General features: G+C 45.5%; 1 protein-coding gene across 5 annotated transcripts in view; it reads left to right on the forward strand.

The window, feature by feature from the left end:
• The window catches only part of FARP2 (FERM, ARH/RhoGEF and pleckstrin domain protein 2), a 143409-nt gene that overhangs the window by 84760 nt on the left and 40297 nt on the right, over positions 1-18352 (forward strand). For all 5 annotated transcript variants that reach the window (XM_063648439.1, XM_054477264.2, XM_063648441.1 and 2 more), the window contains exon 13: positions 4694-4946. In XM_063648439.1, the coding sequence (XP_063504509.1) occupies positions 4694-4946 (253 nt within the window). The remainder of the gene's footprint in view (positions 1-4693; positions 4947-18352) is intronic.

Here is an 18352-nt window from a genome sequence, read left to right on the forward strand (position 1 = left end):
CTTGTCTCTACAAAAAATACAAAAATTAGCCAAGCATGATGGCGGCGCATGGGTAGTCTCAGCTACTCAGGGAGCTGAGGTGGAAGAATGTCTTGAGCCCAGGAAGTCGGGGCTGCAGTGAGCCAAGATAGTGCCACTGCACTCCAGCCTGGATGACAGAGCAAGATCCCGTCTCACAAAAAAGAGAGAGAAAGCCTGTATGTTGAGATGTGCATCATAGTGTTGTGTGTAATACACCACAAAATCCTGACAGCTCTCATCTGTGCCAGATGACTTACTAACTACGTTTTTAGCTGTATTCACTTAGTAGGATTTTTTGTTAACTACTAAAAGCATGGCTTAAAAAGAGCATGTGGTAACATGGGGAAATTCTTGCTGTTATGTTACAAATGAAAATCAGGAAACAAATTTATATCTCTATGTCTTTGGCATGATTGCAACTATATCGAAACAAAGATACACCAACTCACACAGACACTTCATACAAAAACATTTGACAAGAATGTCCCAGAATGTGACAACAGCTGTTCTGTGCCACTGTGATGGGACATCAGCGACCTTCTCATGTTTCAGGTCTACTTCACTACAGTCCCTTCCCATTTTTATGTTGGCATGTTGACTTCCACATGCAAGCATATTTTTACATTGAATCTTGCATGTTTTGTTTTGTTTTCCCAGACAGAGTCTTATTCTCTTGCCCAGGCTGGAGTGCAGTGGCATGATCTAGGCTCACTGCAGCCTCTGCTTCCTGTGTTCAAGTGATTCTCATTCCTCAGCCTCCCAAGTAGCTGGGATTACAGGCACACACCACCATGCCTGGCTGATATATATATACACACACATATATATATACATATATATATACACACACGTATATATATACACACATATACACGTATATATATACACACATATACGTGTATATACACACATATATACGTATATATATATACACACGTATATATATACACACATATATACATATATACACACACACACACACACACATATATATATACACACACACACACATATATATATATATTTTTTTTTTTTTTTGAGACGGAGCCTTGCTCTGTTGCCCAGGCTGGAGTATAGTGGCGCGATCTTGGCTCACTGCAAGCTCCACCTCCCGTGTTCACACCATTCACCTACCTCAGCCTCCCAAATAGCTGGGACTACAGGCGTCCGCCACCACGCCCAGCTAATTTTTTTGTATTTTTAGTAGAGATGGGGTTTCACTGTGTTAGCCAGGATGGTCTTGATCTCCTGACCTCATGATCTGCCCGCCTCGGCCTCCCAAAGTGCTGGGAATACTGGCATGAGCCACCACGCCCAGCCACCTGGCTGATTTTTGTGTTTTTTAGTAGAGACATGGTTTCACCATGTTGGCCAGGCTGGTCTCGAACTCCTGGCCTCAAGTGATATGCCTGCCTTGGCCTCCCAGAGTGCTTGGATTATAGACGTGAGCCACCGTGCCTAGTCAGAATCTTGCTATTTTTATATAACATATCATAACTTCTTCTTCATGGTGCTACAGTTTCATATTGATGACTTTTATCTCTGTACAATGTCAATTTTTTTAATGGTTTGTCATTTATACTGTCATAGCACTTCAGAAGCTACACTTACACCTCATTACATTAAAGGTCATGTGAACTGGGCACAGTGGGTCACACCCTTAATCCCAACTACTCAAGAGGCTGAGGCTGGAGGATTGCTTGAAGCCAGGAGTTTGAGACCAGCCTGGACAACATAGTGAGACCCATCTATCTGAAGATTTTTTTTAAATTAGCCAAGTGTGGTGGCACTGAACTATAGTCCCAGCTACTTGGGAGGCTGAGGTATGAGGATCACTTGAACCCAGGAGTTCAAGGCTGCAATGAGCCACAATTGTACCACTGTACCCCAGACTAGACAACAGGGTAAGAATGTCTCAAAAAAAAAAGCTCATGGTATCCCAGTTTTTTTCATGAGTACATGAAAACATTCTTAAACTCTTTTTTTTTTTTTTTTTTTTGAGACAGAGTCTTGCTCTGTTGCCCAGGCTGGAGTGCAGTGGCGCGATCTTGGCTCATTGCAAGCTCCGCCTCCTGGGTTCACGCCATTCTCCTGCCTCAGCCTCCCAAGTAGCTGGGACTACAGGTGCCCGCCACCACGCCTGGCTAATTTTTTTTGTATTTTTTAGTGGAGATGGGGTTTTACCGTGTTAGCCAGGATGGTCTTGATCTCCTGACCTTGTGATCCACCCACCTCAGCCTCCCAAGATGCTGGGATTACAGGCGTGAGCCACCACGCCCGGCCAACTCTTTTAGATATGTTTCCTCTTTAGAAATTTCTTGTTAATTCAATTGAAATTAAAAGGAAATGTATTTTTAATTGTTCCTTTACACAGTTTGATTTTTTTTTCTTTTTTTTTTGGAGACAGGGTCTCACTCCATCATGTCGGCTGCGTGATCACAGCTCGTTGCAGCCTCAACCTCCCAGGCTCCGGTGCTCCTTCCACCTCAGCCTCCCAAGTAGCTGAGACTACAGGCGCATGCCACCACACCTAGCTAATTTTGTATTTTTTTTGTAGAGACAGAGTCTCACCATGTTGCCCAGGCTGCTCTCAAACTCCTGGGCTCAAGTGATCCTTCTGCCTCAGCCTCCCAAAGTGTTGGGATTACAGCATGAGCCGCCGCACCCAACCGCAAAGTTAGAATTTTTTTTCCTTTTTTTTTGAGACAGAGTCTCGCTCTGTCGTCCACGCTGGAGCGCAGTGGTGCAATCTTGGTTCATTGCAACCTCCGCCTCCTGGGTTCAAGTGATTCTCCTGCCTCAGCCTCCCGAGTGGCTGGGACTACAGATGCATGCCACAACACCTGGCTGATTTTTTTGTATTTTTTGGAGAGACAGGGTTTCACCGTGTTAGCCAGGACGGTCTTGATCTCCTGAATTCATGATCCTTCCGACTAGGCCTCCCAAAGTGCTGGGATTACAGGCGTGAGCCACTGCGCCCGGCCTTCAAAAGAATTTAATGTCAAAATAAGAATCATCTAAAAGTTACCTTTAAGGACGGGCGCAGTGACTCAACAGCTGTAATACCAGCACTTTGGGAGGTCAAGGCGGGCAGATCTCCTGAGGTCAAGAGTTCGAGACCAGCTTGGCCAACATGGTGAAACCCCAGGTTTAATAAAATATAAAAATTAGTGAGGCATGGTGGTAGGCGCCTATAATCCCAGCTATTGGGGAGGCTGAGGCAGGAGAATTGCTTGAACCTGGGAGGTGGAGGTTGCAGTGAGCCGAGATGGCACATTGCACTCCAGCCTGAGTGACAAGAGTGAAACTTCATCTCAAAAATAAATAAATAAATACATAAATAAATAAATAAAACCTTTACGCTTTCAGTTTTCTTCCATTCCATTTTAAAAGCCACATGAGAATATTGAATATGGTTGAATAATTGAGACAAGATAAGATCAGCATTTGAAAATAGGTTAATCTTATGGACTGTGGCCTACTATTTTGTTTCTGAAAGCCTGGTAACTAAGCCTTGTGCGGTTACATTTGTACCTTTTACATATGGTAACACATGTATGTGTATATTGCCTGTGTACATATTGCACAAAAAGTTATTCAGTTGTGTTTGGTTATATTTTGGTCTGACCACACTTTTAACGATGTGGCGTGTGTATGTATAGTAAGGGATGTCCTCAAAGCATGACTGCATCCCGTGATAGCACACGAGGAGTGACACTTAGCGAGTAGAGGGGGCTCAGCCGTGTCCTTGTGTGTGGAACCATGAGGGGAGGATGTGTTAGGGCACCTATGGAGTAGCGAGTGATGCAGCATAGCCACTGGACATCTGGTCCTGGCCCCTCAGTATTTCCTCATCCTGCTTGGGAGCCGCTTCTCCCTCAGGCTTGTGGCCACTCCTGTGCTTTTGGAAGGCCTCAAGGCTCTTGTGCCGCTCCCATTGGCAAAGGGCATCCTAGGCAGTGACCTTCAACCTTGCCTTACCTGTATGAGTGGATTGGTGTGTGTCCTAACTCCCTCGTGACGATACATCTCTGACAGATGAGTGCGCATTACTGTGGAACTTGGACTTGTTACTCACCTGTCAGTACTGTGGTTTAGGGTTCTATTGGCTGAGTGGAATGGTTCACTCCCTCTCCAGCTGTATTTTACCCCTCAACAAAACTAGGAATCTTCTGGTAATGGGATTCCAGGAAGATGTGGACCACGTGTCATTAGGTTCTGCAAGATGGAGGTTTTCTTGGCCAGGCATGGTGGCATGTACCTGTAATCCCAGCATGTTGGAAGGCCAAGATGGATGGATCACTTGAGGCCAGGAGTTTGAGCTATGATGGCACCACTGTACTCAACTGGGCAACAGAGCAAGACCCTGTCTCTAAAAAAATTTTAAACTGTAATTTAATTTTAAAAACTTTTCTTTATTGTGGATATTTCATGTCATAAGAGAAAAAAATGGAATTGTAAGGGTTCATAAACAGACGATCCTGGGTTGATTTGCAGTGCTGCTTTTACAAATCTTCAGTTCTACAGGGGAAAGTCTAGTGAATTGCCCATTTTCATGAAAGCTGTGATAGAAATGTGTGGATGCCCTAAGTTAGGCCAGGTGGCTTTGCAACTTCTAGTGGTAATTTGTAATTTTACATCCTTTTTTTCTTTTCTTAACTTTGATTCCCAGAGCATCTCATTCCCCGAGGGATTGAGGACTCCTGCCTCCCCATCTTCAGCGAATGCCTTTTACTCACTCTCTCCCTCCACTCTGGTCCCCCCTGGCCTGCCAGAGTTTAAGGACAGCAGCAGCTCCCTCACAGATCCCCAGGTTTCCTACATCAAGAGTTCAGCTGCAGAGAGGAGCAGTGGAGCAGTGGCTGGAGGCCCTGACACACCATCGGCCCAGCCCCTCGGGCCCCCCGCACTCCAGCCTGGTCCAGGTGTCGGGTTTTGTCATGTTGTGAGCAGCTGTGGTTCTGTCTGTGCTGGGGGGCAGAGTTTCAGTGCCTTAGACCTAGACACAGGGAGGGCCGGGAGGGAGCTCAGAGCTGCTTGTAAAAATGACAATGGTGGGGATGACTTTACCACAGGCTCATTTCCTTCCAGTGGAGAGCACCAGTGTGACCGGCAGTGTCGTGGGGGGGCCCCTGCTTTCACATTGACAAATGCCCAGCTGCAGGTATCTGAGGAGTTCATAGACGATGACCCAGCAGACATCTCCTTCTTTGCTGGAGGCTCTGAGGCATTTTCTTTTCCTTATGGCTCTGTAGTCCCACAGGAATCTCAGGCCTCTGCCCAGCCTCTGGTGGCCTCTCCTTTGTGTGAGCTTCCAGGGTCTGCTCAGTCCAGCCCAGACAGGTACTCCACTGAGGCAGTAGATATGAACACAGAAGACGATTTTGCATTTGAGGAGGAAAGTGACTTCAATGGGAACGCACACCCCTCAGACACCTCGGAGCTATTTGAGGTGAAGGCGCAGGCCAGCCGGATGCAGCGCCTGCTGGGTCCTTCTGAGACCAGCTCACTGAGGAACAGCCAGTCTGAAAACAGCTCCCTCAATAACATGCCGCTACGTGGTGGGCTGTCTGTGCACACATGCAGCTCAGCCAATCAATCTGAGGCCAGCTCCATGGTCAACTTCCCAGCCTACTCAGTCCGCTCTGAGTCCAGCTCGGCCTTCCAGTTCTCTGACATCATCGACCAGTTAGAGCAGCTCAGCTACCCACCCACGACGGCCGAGGACTCCAGCAGCACAGAGTCAGACTCATGGGACTCTGAAACCGAGGCCCCCCTAGACATAAGCCTTTTCTTCAGCAACCCTTTTGCACAGACAAGTGGAGAAAGAGTCCCTTTTGATTTACAGAACAATTTAAAGAATTTGACTCCAGGAGAGCAAATAGATAAAAACCCATCTTGACCACTCTGGGTTCCTTTACAAGGCAACCCACTCACCCACGCTGTGTAGTTTAGAGCTCAGAATTGTTTGGTTTAAACATAGAAAGTGACTTTCATTTCATGGATAGATATTCAATTTTTTTTTAATTTCCTGATTTATTATACTTTTTTGAATGTCAAAAAATTTGACCTTTCACTTGGAATGACGTTAAAGCTATGCCTCCAGTCTTAGATCTGAGTACTCCAGCCAGTCCTCCTAGAGGACCGATAAATTGGTCTTTGTAGTTTATGTTTTTTGGCATATGCTTTGATTCAAGTAAGAACTGGTGCTGTACATTCTGAATGTTACACAATTCTGTTCATGTTGATCTTCAATAGAATATGTGTATTACACTATTGATGCTGCTTTTCAAGATGAGCCCTGTTGCCTATAATTAACTAGGACACAGGTTTTGTCTCACTTGTCCAGCCACTGCGCTACACAAAACCTTGAGTATGCCTCTACAGCCCTAACCCTGGGAAAGATGGCCATAGGCCATGGCCTCCTGTGTGCTGTGGTCAAATTCGTGGGACTCTGAGACCGTAAAGGCCCCCGTAGACATTAGCCTTTTCTTCAGCAACCCTTTTGCACAGACAAGTGGAGAAAAAGAGTCCCACTGGGACTCTGGGGGCACAGTCATCCATTGCACTGGGGTTGGGGGTGAGGGGGTGCCTAGAACTGTCCCAGTGCCAAAGGCACCATGTCATTTTTTTTTTTAATTTTTTTTAAAGGTGTCAGAGGGCCACTGCCTTATTATTGACTTGAGACCCAGAAATAGTGCTGTGTGTAGATAGTGGTCTTGGAGAGGCATTGGTTTAAAATGCACTTACGTAAGTTTGAGCTGTTTTCTTCTCTTTAGCTTAATTGGGAATTAGAAGATATGTGGTTGCAAAAAAAGCAGAACCAGACACACCATGGGCACCATTCTGTCCCAGGACAGTGGGAAGGGTCCCAAGGGCAGGTGTGCCAAGGTGCCATGGGCCCTGCTGGGTACCACATGGAGAGCTTCTTTGTCTAAACCACCATGAAAGTCAAGGCTGATGTTTGTGGCACAGAGTGGGTAGGTCCATCCAGGGACGTCATGGGGAAACCACTGCCATGCAGCTCAGCACCTACAAGTGCCGGTCTCAGGCCAGCCCTAGATGACACTGTTGAATTTGTCAAGTCCACAGATAGGGTTGGGGTTTTTGTTGTTTTTCTTTTCTGATCTTACCTAGTAGTGCAATACCACATTTAAAGTTTAATTCTCTTCCCAGAATGTCTTGTGGAAACTTTACATTTCATTCCTGTTCACATTGTAAGATCTCTGATGTTTTGCCTGGATGGATTTACTGTGATTGCACAGGGACCATGTGGCTCAGGTGTCTGAGCCATTGAGGGCATCTTGCAAGGGCTGGTTTTCCTTTTCTCATCAGTGTTGGCTGGATGCCAGCAGGGGTTTTGTGGCTAACCACATCAGGCAGTTTCCCATTTTTGTAGCTTTGTTATACCTAAACCGCAGTCTCATCATTTTGCTTATGCAGCTAGAACTTTCAGTCTGTATAGTTGTTATTCATTCTGTCCCTGGTAATTTAGACCTGCCTTCTTAATGCTTTAGGGGCCATTGGGCACAGCTTTCTACATTGGCTAACAAATACCTGTGAAAATGTTGTAACAGACAGAAGTGCAGCAGTGAACCTGAGGTCAGGACAGGACTGTTTGGGAGGCTCTTCTTTTCTTACTGTCACTCCAAAAATAAACCTTGGATATGTGTGGTGGGGAGAAATGAGCATAGATTACATTTAAAATGTTTTCCTAAACCTTAGTATTCATAGGGTAGCTGATGGTTCCTCTCCCCTTCATTAGTGTTGCCTGACGACAGTCCTTGCTGATGCTGTGAACTAACAAAGTTGTCTTTTTGTTTTTAAGGGAACCCACACTGGCATCTGGACAGCAGGTTAGGTTTGGGTGGTTTTGAGCTAGCACTGCTGTGGGTCAGGGGTGGCCGCTCTCTGGTGAAGCTAATGCTGTGGAAGCTGGAATGTTCCTTCCTAAGGAGTGGGATCATGACCCCACTCCACCCCACCCCCTCCGGCAGAGGTATCTCATCACTCGCTCATGTGCGAGATTCTGAATAAATTTTGTTCTCAGGCATCTTCTACTAGGCCTCCTATAAAATAGATCTTGCTGTTTTTGGTTTGTGTTAATGGAACCTCACTTTCTAGAGATAATTCTTTAGTTTTTTATTTAGGAAGTTTTCAAAATATACAAAGCAGGAATATAAGGAACCCACATCACCTCAAATTCAGTGTTACCCAAACTTGACCATGCTTGCCCCAGCTGTGCCTTTTTTCTTTCCTTGGGTATTTTGTTGCTAAAGTATTTTATTATTACTGTTTTAGAGACAGGGTCTCACTCCTGTCACCCAGGCTGGAGTATGGTGGCGCAGTTGCATCTCACTGCAGCCTCAACCTCCTGGGCCCCAGCCTCCTGAGTAGCTGAGACTACATGCACACACCACTGCGCCCAGCTATTTTTAAAAAATTTTTGTGGAGACAGGTTCTCTTCATGTTGCCCAGGATGGTCTTGAACTCCTGGGCTCAAGCAGTCCTCCTGTCTCAGCCTCCCGAAGTGCTGGAATTGCAGGCATGAGCCTGGGTGCTAGAGCGAGGCCCTGTCTCAAAAAAAAAAATCAATCCAGGCTTTCTTCCGAGTTACTGCTTACAGCGCTCTTACCCCTTTCTCTTTTGAGTGGGTTGTAATGTCCACCCAGAGGGGATTTAGAAACGGAAGGGAAGGCAAGCATGTAGGCACCATGGCTTTAGAACCATAAGGAAGGCATTTCCCACTACAGATTCTGTCTTTCCACTTGTAACAGTTAGTGAGGCACTGACATTGCTCTTTTCCACCTCAACAAGACAGTTTACAGTGGTTAAATAGCAAAACTCCCAGAGCAGTTCAGCCTGAGGCCATAGTGCCCTGCGGCAGCATTGGGCCCTGCTTTTGTTTCTGCTTTGTGCTGTGTGGCTCTTCCTCAAGCCTGTGTTGGGTAGTGCACAGCCTGAGAGGTGTGGCCTGATAAACCCTGAAATTGAAAGAAGTATGCAGATTTGACCCAGCACTCCTGGCAGTGTCTGGATACAGCTCACTGAGAGTGTGGAGGTGCAAGTGCCTGCAGAATGTTGACAGTTCTCTCTCAATCTGTTGATCTCCTCAGTTACATCCAGAACCTTAAAGCCGCACAGTTGTCATCCTCCTCCTGCAGTCTCAGGCAGGGCGCATCAGGGGCTGCACTGGTAGCTCCCAGGAGGACTTACCCGTGGGTCACCGTCATAGCCAGGTGTGTCTACTCAGAGGGGACACAATCCTTCAGCAGTCCCCGTCAATGAGAGGCCACCAGCAGACAGTGCCTGTTGGACCCATGAAGTCCACCACTAATTAATTATATACTCTGCTTTAGGTAGAATATTTTTATTAGCTGTCAAACTGTTTTTGTATTTAAGTTTCCAAAAGTCCAGGTACTTTATGTAGGCCAATGTATAAATATTTCAAGTCTAACAGTAGCACAGTTATATGTTAATACAACTGACTACACGAAAAATACGTGATAGCGTATGCTATGTAATTTTTCAAATCACTAGGTATTGGTATGTACCTTTTTTATATTACCAAGAGATTCTCTAAATATGGAATTAGATTAGGATTCTCTGCTCCAGTTAACACACATTTTTAAATTAGTACTGATGATTGAGGGACGGACAATAGCACACCAAAAAACAGAGTTTCGTATGAAAAACTTAAACCTGTCGGTTAAGTCATTCCCATTATTGTCATTTTGCTGAGGGTGACTTGGTCCTTTTGAATTGCTTTGGTGTACGGGTATGTTCTGATTTTTCATGCAAGCTCCTCTGCCATTCCACCGCTCTGAGGAGTAATTGTAGCACTTCACATGTGCTGTGGTTGTGATCACATGGTGACATACGTAGCATGTGTGTTCCCAGCTGTTGTGTGTTTATGTGACATTTGATGCCAATACATATGTCTTCAAGGTATGCTTGTTCCCTCCCAGCTCGTGGAATATCAAAAAAATTCATTGCTGGAAAAATTATTTCATAGACAAAAATGTTAATGTTCTCTTGGGGACTTAGAGTTTAAAATATTTGTATAGATTTGGTTCTCAAGTCCACAGAGTCATATCTGCTGTGGTCTCCCTTTGGTGCTCATCTGGGAGCCATGTGTATGGAAGATTCTGTCACAGGCAGCTGGGATGTGGGCAGATGCTATTAGCCTCCCTCTCCACTTGGTGGTCCGTGCCTGACGTGTCCCCTAGTTCAAGGAAGCGCCATCTTTTGCATGAAAACAATTGCGTTCCCCTAGGAAATGAAGAAAAAATGAGCTGAAATTTCCTTATACATTTGAATTTCTTCAGTTTTTAAAGAGACATTTTTATTGTCTGCTTTGTGGTACTTATAAAATTTGTTTTCCATTGAAATTGCCATTTATAAATTTGCAGATATGTACTAATTTAGAATTTTTTAATTGTTCAATAAAATAAGGAAATATTTACTGTGAATTTTTAAATGGGCTTTTTAGCTTTCTTTCCCTCTACTTTTAGTTTTGATTTATATAAGTTAAAGATTATTTTGCATATTAATCCCTGAAGCAGCTGCATATTTTTTATAACAGTGTCACTGACATCTTCATAGGCTTCTGAGCAACCAACAGGGAACAGGCACCATGACTCTTGTGCAGATTGTCTTGTTTTAATATGGATGATGGTGTCTGTGGAAGGCCAGCGGGGAAAGGTGCCTTGCTTCTTCTCGGTCTTAGCTCTGTCAGTGCTTCCTGCTCTCGCCTGGTGGGGCCTGCGTGGCCTGCGCAGCAGAGCTGGGTGTGGGGGAGGACGTGCCGTGCAGACCCTCACCACACCCCACGGGGCAGGCCTTGTGTCCTTGCGCTTTTACTGTGCACAGAACAGATACTGTTGGCTTAATTCTGAAAATGAGGTTATTATTGCCTGTTTTTTCCACAGTCAGCCAAAACCACCCTGTAAATTACAGGGGAGGATGTGAACAAGAGACCCCTGCCCCAGAGTGCGGCAGCTCTGCAGGTTCTGGGCAAGGCTTTATTCCACTCTGAGCTTGAGTTTCCCATTTGGCCAACACGAGTTTCTGCTGCCTCCGTGGAGTGTCCATGCCTCTCTAGCCCCACACATGCCTGAGGGGGTGGGGGCGGGGGCTTTGGACACTGCCTCCTGCTTTTGAGCCCTTTGAGGATAGGCTCCTCACCTTACCCTTTTGGGACCTTGGAGCAGCACAGAGCTGCAGCCACTGATGTCAGGCGCCTCTGGGAAGGTGGTGGTGCCTCCCCGGGGCTCTAAGCCACCTGCTGCCCAGTGGGCAGGGTAGTCAGTGAGCACCTGAGGCCAGGGTGGGAGGCACCTGGCAGTAAGCCCTTCCTGGAGCTCAGCAATTGTACCTGCCACACCAGAGCAGAGGGGCTGTGGCAGCAGCATGTTCTAGAAAGGCACTTGTCAGAACAAACTCATGGGTCTCCTCAGAGCCCACGGATGGGTAGTTACTTCCCACTTAGAGGAGAGGGGAATGAGTCCCAGGGGCCTCACTTACCCCCCCCTACATCATGCCAGCCCTGCTCCCTGACCATCACCTTCCTGGTCCTGGGGCCACCCCTGCCCAGCATCCACTGCCTAAGGATGAAGTGGGAGGCACCTGGGTGCATAAATCCTGATTTCAAGAAACTGCTCAAAAACATTTCTGTATTAGGTCTATAAGTTGACTGATTTAGATGGTAAAAACCATATGGCGCTTATGTTCTTCAAATATGTCAATTCAGATTATATTTCTTTCCTAATCCTAATAACTACCACCCTTTATTTAGTTTACTTTAATAGTTTGTTTTCGGGACCTTGCCTCCATTGTTCCAATAGAAAGATTCATAAGTCAGAGCATGCTTCTCAAAGTTTTGGACACAATGTATTAGAACAAAAACATAGAGGCTGTGGAGCACCTTCACATATTCAAGAGGAGACCGTATACCTGGCAGATAGCAGATGTGGACAAATGGCCCAAAGCACAACTTGCTGTTATAGATTAGAACACCTGTTTTTCTTAGGACGGAAAAGGTCTCGTTTATTTAGAGCAAAACAGGAAAGAAACAAAGATTATTGGGAGCACTTCGTATGTTGATACAGTTCTCTGAACCATGTGAGAGCAGCAGCGGTGGCTCCACTGCGTGCTGCCTACCAAGCCGTGGCCCAAGGCTTTGTGTGTCAGCTCATTAAAACCCCAAATGGCCCTTTGGAAAGCTGTGCCACGCATCACATCTTCACATCCTGTCCTGTAGGCAGTGATGCCGGGTAGGGAGGTGAACTAAATGCACAGTAAGAGATGAACCAATACTTGGACCCCTTGCCATTAACCATTTTTCTATCTCCCACTTGTATTCTTTGAGCCAGATTTTGTGTAAAAGCCACTCATGACATCCTCTTCCAGTAGAGTAGCCAGAAATAATTTTCGGCTAACTCATCAGGTTCAAATTTACTTGGATCCCTTGGACAGTTCCACATTTTCCTTTTCTTCTGGAATTAACAATTCATTTGGCCAGGCGCGGTGGCTCACGCCTGTGATCCCAGCTCTCAGGGAGGAAAGAGGCGGGAGGATAGCTTGAGCCCAGGAGTTTGAGACCTGCCTGGGCAATATAGCGTGACCCCGTTCTCCAGAAAAAGGAAAAGAAAAAAAAAAAAAGACAAAAAAATAAGCGTTAACAATTCATTCATCGAGCCTCAGTTTCCTGTACCGCTTCTGAAGTTAACCTTCAACTTGACCTTGACTTTTGCCAAGCAGGAGCTGATTCGTCCTCCACTAATAGGCAAATATTTTCAAGAATCATTTGTTAGAGTTTTAAAGAGGAGAATTTAAAAGTATGAAATAAAAATAACTTTACCTTTTTCTCTAAATGTGATATTTCTCTTTCATCATCTAGTTAGATGAATAAAAACAGTGTCTTAAAGGAAAAAGTGAAGGTAAGCACAAAAGTTTAACATTGTGATTTTTAAATGACGTTTCAGAAATCATATGATGAATATTGAGAAAATTCTGGAAGTAAAGAGACTGCCACAAAGAAAATCACCTGCCAGACCGGGAGCAGTGGCTCCTGCCTGTAATCCCAGCACTTTGGGAGGCGAAGGAGGGTGGATCACAAGGTCAGGAGTTCGAGACTAGCCTGGCCAACACAGTGAAACCCCGTCTCTACTAAAAATACACACACACAGAAAAATTAGCTAGGCATGGTGGCAGGTGCCTGTAATCCCAGCTATTCAGGAGGCTGAGGCAGGAGAATCACTTGAACCCGGGAGGCAGAGGTTGGAGTGAGCTGAGATCGCTCCATTGCACTCCAGCCTGGGTGACAATGCAAGACTCCATCTCAAAAAGAAAAAAGAAAATCATCTGCCAGAGATGCTCACTGCTGACAGTCTGAAATAACAGTTTTAAATTTTATGTCTCTTGGAATCAGAGCACTTTGGGAAGCCAAGGTGGGAGGATCATTTTAGCCCAGGGAGGGGGTCAGGAGTTCAAGACCAGCCTGAGCAACATAGCAAGACCCCATCTCTACAAAAAACTAAAACATAGCTGGGCACAGTGACGTATGCCTGTGATTCCAGCTACTCAGAAGGCTGAGGTGGGAGAATCGAGCCCTGGAGGTCAAGGCAAAGCTGCAGTGAGCCATGATTGTGCCACTCCACTCCAGCCTGGGCAACAGTGCAAGACCCTGTCTCAAACAAAAAAACAAAACAAAACAAAAAAGGCCAGGCGCAGTGGCTCACGCCTGTAGTCCCAGCACTTTGGGAGGCTGAGGTGGGCGGATCACTAGGTCAGGAGTTCAAGACCAGCCTGGCCAACATGGTAAAACCCCGTCTCTGTTAAAAATACAAAAATTAGCTGGGTATGGTGGTGTGTGCCTGTAATCCCAGCTACTCAGGAGGCTGAGGCAGGAGAATTGCTTGAACCCAGGAGGTAGAGGCTGCAGTGAGCTGAGATTGAGCCACTGTAATCTCAGTGGCTTCAGCCTGGGAGACAGAGCGAGACTCAGTCTCAAAAAAAAAAAAAGCTGGGCATGCACGGTGGCTCACACCTGTAATCCCAGCACTTTGGGAGGCTGAGGTGGGCCAGTCACTTGAGGCCAGGAGTTTGAGACCAACATGGCAAAAACTGTCTCTACTAAAAATGCAAAACAATTAGCCAGGCACAGTGGCACATGCCTGTAATCCCCGCTACTTGGGAGGCTAAGGCCTGAGAATCGTTTGAATCCAGGAAGTGGAGGTTGTAGTGAGCCAAGATTGCACCACTGCACTCCAACCTGGGCAACAGAGCAAGACTGTCTAAAGAAAAATAAATAAATATATATATTTTGAAGATGATCAAATCTTGTTATTTCTTGGAGTGTGGTGGCCTGATCACGGCTTACTGCAGCCTTGAATTCCCAGGCTCAGGCATTTCTTCCACCTCCACCTCCTGAGTAGCTAGGACTACAGGCATGCACACCACCACACCTGGCTAAATTTTTGATAATTTTATTAATTTTTTTGTTTTTGTAGAGACAGGGTTTCACTATGTTGCCAAAGCTGGTCTCAAACTCCTGGGCTCTAGTAATCCACCCACTTCGACCTTCCAAAGTGCTGAGATTACAGGCATGAGCCACCGCGCCTGGCCAATTTGCCGCTTTGAGAGTATTTCAGATGTTATTCTTTTCCCAAAGTGCAGTCTATGCAATGAAGCCCATCTGTGAACAGCCAGTGGACAGTTTGTGATCCATCCCAGCAAAAGTGCAGAGCTCAGTAAAACATAACTACTGTTTGTATCTCTCAATTTCAAGTCTTTTAATGTTGGCAATTGAAGTCTATTGGTAAAGAAATCAGTCCTTGAGGATATAGTGAGATAGCTGGGCCTCATCTTTGTGTGTGGTCGGTGTGTCCTCCTATGAGTTGTGTATGATATGAATTTTATAAAAGGGACTCTCGAAACTCAGAGCAAGACTGATTCTTACTGGCTGTTTTTCAGTAGACGACCTCGGATTTAGAGTTTATTTTTTACAGATACCTAAGGTTAATTATTTACCATGTCAAGTAAAGCTAAACATATTCTGTGGCACCTAAAACTTGATATTTAGCATTTTAAAACTTCTCTGCCTTTTTTTTCTTTTTTTGAGACACAGTCTCACTCTGTTCCCCAGGCTGGAGTGCAGTGGTACAATCTTGGCTCACTGCACCCTCCACCTCCCGGGTTCAAGCGGTTCTCCCACCTCAGCCTCCCGAGTAGCTAGAATTACAGGCATGCACCACCACACCCAGCAAATTTTTGTATTTTTAGTAGAGATGGGGTTTCACCATGCTGGCCAGGCTTCTTTCAAACTCCTGACCTCACGTGATTCACCTGCTTCAGCTTCCCAAAGTGCTGGGATTACAGGCGTAAGCCCGGCCAACATCTGCTTTTAACCATGCATTCTGATATGCATTATCAGTGTCAAAAAGATTTTCTAAGACAGAGGAGCACTACGGCCAAGTGTCCTTTTATGATATCCACAGAATTAAAAATTGCAGAGCCTAAAAGGCACTAACTTTATCCTGTCATATGTCACTGTGGAAAGCACTCTTCAGAGCCATGGTCCCACACTTGTTTTCTCACTGTGGAGTACATCTGTGTTGGTGACTTCAGCTAAACCTGTTCCCCAGGGATAAATGCAACTGCCCGTACAAAATCAGGCATGAGGACACAGTCCAACAACTTCCTGTATAAATAAAGTTACACACATTTATCACCAGTTGCTTGTTTAAAAAAAAAAAAAAAAAAAAAAAGGCTCCCCACAGATTTATTGACTTTCATGTAGGATCTGTGTTTGTGTAATTTGAAGTAGGCTTGATCTATAAGGTTTGCTATAGCTAACATTTAAAGAAATGTTTAAATTAGGCACAGTGGTGCATGCCTGTAGTCCTAGCTACACAGAAGGCTAAGGCAAGAGGACTGTTTGAGGCCAGGAGTTCAAGTTCAGATTGGACTTCATAAGATCCCATCCATTAAAAAAAAAAGAAGAAGAAAGAAAAAGAAAAAGAGTCCGGGCACAGTGGCTCACATCTGTAATCCTAGCACTTTGGGAGGCCAAGGCAAGTGGATCACCTGAAGTCATGAGTTCGAGACCAGCCTGGCCAACATGGTGAAACCACATCTCTACTAAAAATACAAAAATTAGCTGGGCATGGTGGCGGGCGCCTGTAGTCCCAGCTACTTGGGAGGCTGAGGCATGAGAATCCCTTGAATCCAGGAGGCAGAGCTTGCGGTGAGCCGAGATCATGCCACTGCACTCCAGCCTGGGCGACAGAGTGAGAGACTCGGTCTCAAAAGAAAAAAGAAAAAGAAAAATGTTTAACGGTAATTTGTGGTACTTTTTAATATATCCACTAAATTGTGAGTTGACCATTTTTTGTTAAATAGAAAGTATTTATAATAGGGCGGGAGTGGTGGCTCACACCTGTAATTCTAGCACTCTGGGAGGCCAAGGCAGGCGGATCACTTGAGGTCAGGAGTTCGAGACCAACCTGGCCAACATGGCGAAACCCTGTCTCTACTAAAAATACAAAAATTAACCAGGCATGGTGGCGTGCATCTGTAGTCCCAGCTACCCAAGAGGCTGAGGCACAAGAATGGCATGAACCCAGGAAGCAGAGGTTGCAGTGAGCCGAGATCATGCTACTGCACTCCAACCTGGGTGACAGAGACTTTGTCTCAAAAAAATGTATTTATGGCTGGGCGCAGTGGCTCACGCCTATAATCCCAGCACTTGGGGAGGCCAAGGCAGGCAGATCACGAGGTCAGGAGATTGAGACCATCCTGGCTAACATGGTGAAACCCCATCTCTACTAAAAATACAAAAAATTAGCTGGGCGTGGTGGTGGATGCCTGTAGTCCCAGCTACTGAGGAGGCTGAGGCAGGAGAATGGCGTGAACCTGGGAGGCGGAGCTTGCAGTGAGCCAAGATCGCGCCACTGCACTCCAGCCTGGGTGAAAGAGCGAGACTCCGTCTCAAAAAATATATATATATATTTATAATGTTATCAAATGATGACTTTTAACCTCCATAGAACCAAAAATGTTTATTCCAAATGAGCAGTCTATCCTAAAGGGGAGTGTCCTTCCTTTATGAGGGGTTGTTTACTGGGAGTGGCACTTATTCTTTTTTTTTTTTTTTTGAGACAGAGCCTTCCTCTGTTGCCCAGGCTGGAGTGCAGTGGCACAATCTTGGCTCACTGCAACCTCCATCTCCCAGGTTCAAGCGATTCTCCTGCCTCAGCCTCCTGAGTAGCTGGTATTACAGGCACATGCCACCACACGTGGCTAATTTTTGTATTTTTAGTAGAGACAGGGTTTCACCATCTTGGCCAAGCTGGTCTCGAACTCCTGACCTCGTGATCCACCCGCCTCGGCCTCCCAAAGTGCTGGGATTACAGCCGTGAGCCACTGCACCCAGCCAGGAGTGGCCCTTTCTAATTTACAGCCCTGTTACCCCACCCTGGCCATGGCCTGTTTGCAACCCCAGCAGCGTCATAGCAGCACACATTATGATGGGTCTCGTGATTATGCCATTTCCTCAAGTTTTACCTCCTGCAACTTAAAAGCAGATTTTGCAGCAACTTTTTGGTAAACTGTCAACTAGTAACTTGCTGTTGGACTGTACTTCTCTGAGTGAGGTGCTGTGAGGACCCCTGGAAGGACACAAGGGCAGAATGGTGAAGGCCGACTTTAACTTCCAGAAGCAATGAGTGGAAAACATCTTCCTGCTACACCCTGAACAACACAGTTATGAAGAATAAATAGATACTAGTAGCTTCTAGACTTTTTCTGAATTTTCATTACATAAAATATCTCCTTGTGAAATTCTGGCTTATTGAGGACAAAGAAGATTCTGCAACACAAACCCCAAACAGCGCATCTTCGGAAACATGCCTGTTTTCAACAAAAGAAGTAATCCACGCTTCAGGGGCTAGCACAGAGCCACAGTTCCACTTTGAGCCCTTCAGAAGTGACAAAGACCAAATGTGGCCCAGTATGTGAGGCAAGGCGAAGTAGGAATTTCATGCTGTTTTAAGGTTGCTTAGTGTACTGCAACTGAACGTGTAATAAAAGCAAATTCTAATAAATTTGTTGTTAATAACTTCCTATAGTGATGTTACCTAGGTTTTCTATAGCAATGAATGTTTCCTTGTGTTTTCAATGTATCTTGTGAAAAATTCCAGAGGAAAGCTCTGCTATCATGAGCACTGATATTTCATCTTAAGAATCCTAATAACTAGAATTCCTAGCAGCAGGCAAGATCTTTCCAGGGCTCCTGATTTGTCAATGTGAAAATAAGGACTTCCTCCCC

The sequence above is a fragment of the Pongo pygmaeus genome, chromosome 11, assembly GCF_028885625.2.
Source record: "Pongo pygmaeus isolate AG05252 chromosome 11, NHGRI_mPonPyg2-v2.0_pri, whole genome shotgun sequence".
Classification (NCBI taxonomy): Eukaryota; Metazoa; Chordata; class Mammalia; order Primates; family Hominidae; genus Pongo; species Pongo pygmaeus.